Raw genomic sequence first — 9,758 nt, 5'->3', positions numbered from 1 at the left:
ATAAGGAAATATCTACTTTCATCCCTGTAAAACAATCCAAAATAGATCACTTGGATCACTGAATCATGTATCACTGAATCATGAATAACCTGCACTACAAGATGTATAAGGAAATATCTCATTCATCCCTGTAAAACAATCCAAAATATCATAGATCACTTGGATCATTGAATCATGAATAACCTGCACTACAAGATGTATGTGGAAATATCTCATTCATCCCTGTAAAACAATCCAAAATAGAACACTTGGATCACTGAATCATTAAAGTATCCTCGAAGTATATTTTATCTGTCAAATGTCTTATGTAGATAAGAAGCAACAAAAGTATTAAGGGACCACTGTACTATAGACATAATTGATGGGGGATAATTTTTGGGTGGAGGGGTGGACCACTTGTATTAAAAAAGTTATAGCAATAGGTTTAAAACAGTTACTATAATCATTCTATTATTGTTAACTTCTGATATAGAAGTGGTTGAGTGGGTGAAAACTGGGGAACATCCAGGTGCAAGTGATCATTGCTCTATTAGGTTCTGTGTTTCGCTGCATATGGAGATCAGTAATAATGATATTTTGGTTACAAATTTCAAAAAAGCAAATTTTAGAAGGGATGTAAAAAGAACTTGTGAATTGGGAAGCTGAGTTATTTGGAGACACTGATCAAATGTGGAAAACTTTTAAAGATAAATTTTTAAATGTTCAATGTAAATATATTCCTTATAGAAAGAAAAGGGTAGCTGAAAGTAAAAAATCGGGTTGGCTCACAAATAGTAAAAGAGATAAAATAAAAGAAATGCATCACAAATTTAAGAAATATAAATTGACTGGTATGAGGGAAGATTTAGAAGATTATAGAAGATCAAGGGAGTTGGTCAAACAGGAAATTCAGACATCAAAAAGGATGTATGAAAAGAATTGGCAGAAAAATGTAAAAATTAACAATGAGGATTTCTTTAAATACATTAAGGGTAAATAAAATGTTAGGATGGTAAGTAGGACCTTTGCGGGATGATTAAGGACACCTCGTATCTGATTATTATGAGATTGATAGGTTATTAAATTCTACTTTTTCTGCAGTTTTTACAAATGAAGATTTAAGCAATATTCCTCATCTTGAGCAGTTGATAGATAGAAACAAGATGACTACATTAATTCTGGGCTTGTTAAGAGAAAACTGGGAAGTTGAAAGAATGATAAGGCTCCTGGGCCAGATAATATTTCCTCAAGGGTTTTGAAGGAGGTTAAGGATTGGATATCTGAGCCACTTGCTACTATTATTTTTTGTAAGTCCTTGAATAGTGGGCAGGTGCCAGAGGATTGGTGATAAAAACTGTAACAGTAATTATAGGCCTATTAGTCTTACATCAGTTGTGAAAAAAGTTTTTGAAAATCTGATAACAGATGCTTTGCAAAGTCATATAACAAAGTTTAGAATTTTACTGGATATTCAACATGGTTTCACTACGAAGAAATCTTGCCTTAAAAATCTTTTGACATTCTTTGGAAAGCTTGATGCTTATGTAGATAAGGGTGTAGATTTGGTATATCTGTATTTTAAGAAAGCATTTGACAAAGTGCTACATAAAAGGCTTGTAAAAAAAAAAAATTATCTCCATTGGTGTGGGGGATAAGTCAGCAAATTGGATAGAAGAGTGGCTGGATGGAAGAAAGCAGAGAGTTGTTATAAATGGAGTTCAGTCAAACTGGATTAATGTTACAAGTGGAGTACTTCAGGGCTCAGTCTTAGGACCTTTTCTCTTTTTGATTTACATCAATGACATAGATGAAGGAATGGTCAATAAATTACTTAAATTTGCAGATGACATTAAAATCTTGGATGTTGCTAGCTATGAAGAGGATGTTACTGATTTACAAAAGGATTTAGATCATTTAGTGGGTTGGGTGAATAAATGGCAAATGAGTTTTAATTATAATAAATGCAAGATAATGCATATGGGTTATCATAATTTGAATTATAAGTATAATTTGGATGGGAACAACCATAATAGCGATGAAAGAAAGGGATCTTGGTATAACAGTTTGATAAGTCTCTTAAGCTATTTAAGCAGTGTGCTGTTGCTAGTTTTATGGAAATAGGATTTTAGGTTGTATCTACTGAAATATTGAATACAAGTCTAAAGAATTTATAATTTCATTGTATAGATCACTGGTTAGGCCACATTTAGAGTACTGTGTTCAGTGTTGGGCTCCTTACCTTAGGAAGGACATTAAATTGTTGGAAAGGATTCAGAGGAGGGTTACTAGAATGGTGCCTAGGATGGAGGGGTTGTCATACAAGGGGTTCTCATGAGAAAAGAAGAATTAGAGGGGATCTGATCGAGGTGTTTAAGATTATTAATGGAATTGATAGTGTTGATGCATCATCTTTTTTTATGCCTAATGGTAAGAATGACAGGACTTATGGCATAAATATAAGTTTTGGCAGGGTAGGAGTCATTTTTAGCTTGGACAATTTTATTTTTCTAACAGTGTATCTGGCCTTTGGAATGGGTTGCCTTCAGATGTTGTGGAGGCAGTAGATTTAAGTAAGTTTAAGAGAAAGTTTGATAAATATATGAATGATAAGGGTTGGCTTTGAGGTTGTTTTTTTTAATAGTTTTAGTTTAGTGAATATGACAGCCTAGATAGACCAATAGGTCTCTTGTTGTCCCTAAATATTATGTTATCTTATGATATGTTATTAATACAACATAACTAATGTAAGTAAAACTAGTGTGAAAAATAAACTGCTACACTGTTATAGCAACATACCATTTTAGGAATAAAACTGGATCTATTAAAAGTATTGTATGTTTCTGATATTTGTTTTATGAATGTTACTCAAAAAATATACAAAACAAAAAAAAAACGATTAAATAATCTTCACACTCCAGTTTACCACCAATATGTAAAATGCTAACTAGATAACTAACATATATAAAAACTAAAAGTATTTTAATATCAACTTTCAACATTACTTTTGAATTAAGGGTTACAACACTATGTTAAAGTAAAGGTTCTTTAAAAAAAAATTATAATTTCCAATTGCTTTTGAATATAGATGTGTGTCTCCAAAAAAACTATTTTTCTGTGAATACTTAACACCATATTGTTCTTTTTTTTTTACTTGCAAATGTTTGATATCCTAAAATGCATAATCTTCTATGCATAGTTACCCAACACCACAAAGCACTTTAAAGATTCTTCTTACAGTAGTCATTCTAACCTTGACCAATATTTTGCATAACATAGTCTTTTTCTGGATACTGATGACTAGCTACATCATTTTCTAAGCCCTTAACTAGAACTACAAAAACTTCCTTCTGACTCTATCTATATCATCATTTAATTTTGGATTCATATTTAGTAACATAAAAACACCATTCTAAAAATAATTTCTAACACCAAATTATCCATTATTAGCCCATATTTGATACCATAACATTGTTATTTGGATTTAGATATCTAGAACTTCCATCACTTTATGGCATCTTAATGGTTATACTTAGGTCAGGATATTTTGCCATTTCCTTCTTAGTTTAAATTACTGCTCCCATAAAGTTTATATTTAAATTGAGTGCATGACATCTGTCAAGGGTGCCAAGCTGTACTTTAAGGTGGGAGTGAGTACAAATTGCATTTCTGGTTGCATAACGGGGAGAAGCAAACCTCTTAGAAGGATCCATCATTGTCAAGTGTTATCATACATATAATTTCCTGACTAAAAAAATTAGATAATTATATAATTCTTAAAAAACATTAAATATCCATAGCTAAGTGACCAATAGGATCTTACTTTTTTTTAGTTGATGATGATACAAAAAGTGAGTCATGTTCGTGCTTTTAGATGAGACCATAACCTAAAATAATGGTAGACTCATGGAATGGTTTCATAACATGAATAGCCTATTATAAGCCCAGTTTTATGGCATTTAGTTTTCTAACACAAGTTCATATTTTTTAAAAGCCATGACACTATAACAGAACGAAACAACTACATGTAGGATGCAGGGAACTCGTTCACTCACAATTGCCACCTGTGAGAACTATGACACAAGTAATATCTAATTCAGAATTTACATTTAAACAAAGATACATAAATGTGCCCCATCCTTTCCTTGAGTAGATTTTGGTCTCATCTAAGTAAAATTAGATGGAAATGTTAAAAGTAAGTATCCTGATAGTAATAACATCTCACCTGTGTTTCTAGATCTTCAATGAGATACTCTACCATTTGTTCTTCTATTTGAGGTTGCCCTACAACAAAACAATGACTATTACTATAACCCATATCACCTAATATATATGAAAGCCACTGCCTATCGTTTGGTAATACATAAAAAATTCATTAAAAATCAAAAATCTCAAGTTATAAAGAATGATGTTGTAATATTTGTATTATTCGGTATTTTATTTATAATGTTATTCTGTGCCAATTATACCTTGTTTGCACCACTCCTGATTATATATGACAGTTTTCTGCCGAGGGGAGTAAATTAGTTGGAGAAATAAAAGCCAAACGCAGTACACAGTAGGAGTGTGAAGATCATTATTGAGAAAACATTACATTTGGTGACGAATATGGGATCAGCTTTCCAGCTGACTATGTCTACAATATTAAATTTGACTTCTCTCGAGCCTTTCGACTGCTTGAACCAAAGCAGTATTCCTCAGTGGTGGAAAGTTGGAAAGAGCAGGTCGCCTATTATTTGACTGCAACAAGCATAATGGATGCAGGACAGAAAAGGGCTTTACTTTCTCCATATAATCGGACCTATGTGCTAGGATATTTTCTCAACCTTCACAGTCATGAGAGATACCTACCAGACAGCACTGGGTAAGTTTGACACGTATTTTAAGCCACTAATGGATAGTGCTTTTGTTTCGACAAGCTGTTCAGCAAGAATGATGAAAATATTGGTAGATATGTTACTCATCTTAAACAACTAGTTTTATCATGTGAATATGTAGATTTAAATGATGACATGATCAGGGATCAAGTTATAGATAAGTGTAAACCTCACAACTTATGTAGAAGATTGATGAGACAAGAAGATCTTACTTTTAAAAAAGGTATTAGAGATCAGTCAAGCAGCAAAAATAACAGACCAGCAGACAGCTTGGTCAGAATGTTATGGGGTACAGATAGTACAAGACATGAGGTAGCATGATAAGCACAGTACATCAAGGCAGCATTCTACTCTAATATGCAAAACAGACTTTGGTGTCAAAGAAAGACCATCTGTTCATTGTTATCACTGTGGTTATACAAATCACATAGCTCCCAATTGCTAAGTGACTAAAGACAAGATTTGTAATAAATGTCATTTTCAAGGGCAGACTTTGGTGTCAAAGAAAGACCATCTGTTCATTGTTATCACTATGGTTATACAAATCATATAGCTCCCAATTGCTAAGTGACTAAAGACAAGATTTGTAATAAATGTCATTTTCAAGGGCATCTCGCAGTCATGTGCAGGACTAAGAATTTTTCAAAACAGAATATATGTTCTGATCGCAAGAAAAAGGTGAATTATATGACTAATTATGATTTGTGTGATGGTACAGAGTTGTCAAAAAATTAATGTGTTTTTGTTTTGTTGAACAGTAATGACAATACCTTGACCATAGGATTGGTAGTTGGTAGAGTTTCGTTGACAATGTTGTAATATCGTCAATGAAAGTGCCTGGAATTATCTCAGATGATGTGGTGTTTCATGCACACCCGGTGTCACTCACAAAAACCTCTATGTGTAAGGAAGTAAAACTCTGATTGAAATAGTGGAAAAATTCACTGTGGACATTTCTGTTTAATCTGCAAACAGCAAAGTAATTAGAGCTGAGATTATCAAGCTAAAGATGTCAGGGATTATTTACTCAGAATAGTGTCATTATTGGACTCCATGCTGATGGACAGACAGTGTTGATAACCCATGCTCAGCACACCTAATTGTAGTGCAGTGTTACAGCCTAACAAAGATTGGTAATGTTTCAGTGACATTAGTAAATTAAGAGATTATCAATTAGAACTACACATTGATGAGACAGTAAAGCCTGTAGCACAACCAATCCATAGAATTTATTTAGTTCGTATAAGAAAGTAGAAGAAAAATTAAATGAGCTAGAAGAGAAGGATATAATCGAGAAAGTATCAGGCCCTACTCCATGGATTAGTCCAGTGATTGTTATGTCTAAACCTTCGGATGAGATAAGGCTATGTATAGATATGAGAAGAGCTAATGAGGCAGTGCAGTGTGACAGACATCCAATCCCAACAGTAGATGAGGTGTTGCACAACATGAAGAAAAACGTTTGACCCTAAACAAAGACAAGTCACAGTTCAAACTGTTACAGCTTGTGTTCATGGGACACTTGTTATAGGAGAAAGGTCCAACTACCACACTAAATTTCCAGAAACATCAGTGGAAGTCCATAGTTTTCTAAGCTTAGTTAATTTCAGTAAGCGTTATATTCTGGGTTAAACTACAGTTGTGGAATTGATGCGTAAGTTAACCAGCAAAAACATTAGGCTTGTTTGGAGCGACCTACAACAGGAGTTGTTTAATGCGTTAAAATCGAAAATGGCATCTATAGAATTTTTGGCATATTTTGATTCAAATGGTAAAACCAAAGTATTCTGTGATGTGAGTCCAGTGGGTCTAGGAACCATTGTAATTCAGGAACAACATGGTCAATTCAAGTCATATCACATGCTAGTCATAGCTTATCAGATATTGAGAAGCACTATTCTCAACCTGAAAAAAGAGGCATTATCATTTGTTTGGTGAGTGAACATTTTTCTTTGTATTTGTACGGGGTTTTGTTCGAATTGATCATAGGTCATAAGCTGCTTGAGTTCATCTACTCACAAAAATCAAAGCCTTCAGCACGTATAGAATGGTGGGTTTTAGCATTTGCAACCTTATTCCTTCACTGTATGGTATAAGCCAGGTTGACAGATTCATTGTTCTGGCTGTAGCAAACTGCCATGACAGATAAACCACAGAATGTCATCACGGAAGAGTATATTTATTTTGTTACGCAATCTGCAGTACCAAAAGCACTTACAAATCATCAAGTAGAACAAATCTCTGCTGATGATCCAGATTTAACTAATTTGCAGATGTATATCCAAGCAGGTACACTCAATCATGCTACAAATATCATAAGATTATTATACAAGATGATATTTCCTGAACTAACATGTTTGATAACTTAGTGTTACGTGGTACTTAATTAGTTATACCTCAAAAGTTACAGCAAGATTTCATCACTTTAGTGCATGAAGACCATTAAGGCATTGTTAAGACTAAAGCTAGGTTACGAGAAAAAGTATGGTGGCCTCGTATGAATAAACAAGTTGAAAATATATGTAAAACTTGCCATCAATGTTAGGTTGCCAGTTCGTTGTCAAAATCAGGATCATTACAGATTACTCCTTTGCCAGAATAACCTTGGCAACATGTAGTAGCAGACTTATTAGGACCATTTTTAACTGGAGGAATACAGTCATAGTTGTAGGGTATTATATCCATTATTTAGAGCAGGCTCTTATGAAACCTATCACTACAGAGAATGTTCTAGATAATTTAGATAGTATGTTTGCACATCATGGTCTACCAGACAAAGTATGGACAGACAAAGGAAGTTTACATCAGATACTTTTAGAATGTATACGACAGATCATGGAATCAAGCACCAAAGAGTGACTCCACTGTACCCATCAGCTAACGAGGAAGTGGAAAGACAATTTAACAATTTTGAAAGCTGTACAAACAGCACATGCTAGTGGTGATAACTGGAGACATTCATTAAATACATTTTTGTTAGCTTACCGTGGCACACCACATACAACGACTGGAAAGTCACCAGCCAACATATTTTTTAATAGGCAGCTAACACCTAAGTTACCTCAAGTTATAGAAAATAAGACAGACACAGACTTTTGTAAACATGTATCTGGCAAAAGAAGAAAGGAAAAGTTAAACAAGTTGAGGGGTATACAGTCAAAGATTAGAGTAGGTGACAAAGGTTTACTGCAGTAGAAAAAGATGGACAAATTGTCAACAAACTTTGAATGCAAACCATATGCTGTAATTCACAAACGTGGCATTCAGGTCATCATCCAGTCTGATGAGGAAGTTTGCTACAAGAGGGATTCAAACCACATCATAAAGTTTGCAGAACCACAGCAAGCTTTAGTCACTAATTATTGTTGTGCTACAATGCCAATGATCTCAAAGTCACGAGAGTTGTTACCGATTCCAGAGTCAGTGACATCACCAATACTAAGTCCTTTGCCAATGACATCATTGGAAGTTATGCAGTCAGGTCAAGAGCTGAAAGCCACATCACCTCAACAGAGTGTAGGGATTGCTGCTCTGAATTTGTGCTTTTTGTGATGTAGGAACACTACTGCTATACAACTACAACAACACCATTACAGAAGACTTCTCATGTTAAATTCGAGGAAAAAATGGATGTAATATCTGTATTATTTTGTATTTTATTTATAATGTTATTCTGTCCCAATTATGCAAAATAACTTGTTTGTGCCACTAGCACCACTCTTAATTATATAAGACAGTTTTCTGCAGAGGGGAGTAAATTAGTTGGAGAAATGAATACCGAAAACAGTACACAGTAGGTGTGTGAAGATCATTATTTAGAATACATTACAGATGTCATTAGAATATTTGGTGTACCAATAAAGTATTGAGCCATTAACAACATACCTATAAAAAATAATCACAGAAGAAGAATTTTTTTAGAAACAAATTTCAAGGTAAGAAAAAAGAAAAAAATTAATATTAAATGTAATTTAAGGCTCTTTCTAAATGTCAGTTATTGTAGGGCAATGTGTAATTGTTTTTATTTTGCGGTGAAGGGGAAAGTTTGGTGAACAAAGTTCGTTGAAAGAAGGATGGGGCCCTCAAGGTTTTTTAACAAAATTCCAACCCATCATTTTATGTTGACAGGTCAGACAAGGCTAGTATGTTTATAAATATCATATTAATTAATGTAACTAAAATAAACTTATTTAAAATCTATTTCTAGATATATTATTACTAGTAACCATATCACCTACTGTGCAAAGATAGTACTCTACCAAACAAAAACTAACCCAAATCCCTATCAATACAAGTATTAAACTCCAAGATCCATTTATGACCAATAAATGAAACTGACATAAAAAGTGACATATCATCTGGTTTTACAATTAACTTGCATAATATTTACAGCAAATATAGTAAAAACATATAAAAAAAACACTACAATAGTATCAATTTCAATATGTACAAAATTTTTTCGTAGTAGTATTCAACATAAAGCAAAAACTTTTAATATTACAGTCAAATTTCATTCTGAAATAAAATATAATGACTGTCTAATAAAAAAAATAAGTTTTGTGATTTTTTCCAGCTTATAAAAAATACAAGCTAAATGCCCGTCAAATAACAGGAAATAATGATTACTTTTTCTTCTCAAAATTATATCTAAATAAATGTTTTCATGAACATCTTTTCTAAAAATTAATTATAACCTAGTAACAATATATGTACGGAGAATGACTGTCCTATTTCTAGAATTTCAGGAAAACAACTTTTTTTTATGTATATCTGGTCATCTCCTTTAAGTATTGCTTGATTAGCATTTTAGCTTCTTTATATTTTAAGTTATGTTAAAATTTTCTTCTTGATAAATCCTTAGAGATCGAAACATGCGAGAAAACTAATTCTCAAAGACATATTTCT

The 9,758-nt window shown here is 33.1% G+C and overlaps 1 protein-coding gene across 4 annotated transcripts in view; it reads right to left on the bottom strand.

The window, feature by feature from the left end:
- Positions 1–9,758, bottom strand: part of LOC106470609 — a 76,686-nt gene that overhangs the window by 43,617 nt on the left and 23,311 nt on the right. For all 4 annotated transcript variants that reach the window (XM_013931173.2, XM_022399235.1, XM_022399236.1 and 1 more), the window contains exon 8: positions 4,202–4,260. In XM_013931173.2, the coding sequence (XP_013786627.1) occupies positions 4,202–4,260 (59 nt within the window). The remainder of the gene's footprint in view (positions 1–4,201; positions 4,261–9,758) is intronic.

Source organism: Limulus polyphemus, unplaced genomic scaffold (assembly GCF_000517525.1).
Source record: "Limulus polyphemus unplaced genomic scaffold, Limulus_polyphemus-2.1.2 Scaffold4114, whole genome shotgun sequence".
Taxonomy (NCBI): domain Eukaryota; kingdom Metazoa; phylum Arthropoda; class Merostomata; order Xiphosura; family Limulidae; genus Limulus; species Limulus polyphemus.
The sequence above is the reverse complement of the archived record's forward strand: the minus strand, read 5'-3'. Positions and strand labels throughout refer to the sequence as shown.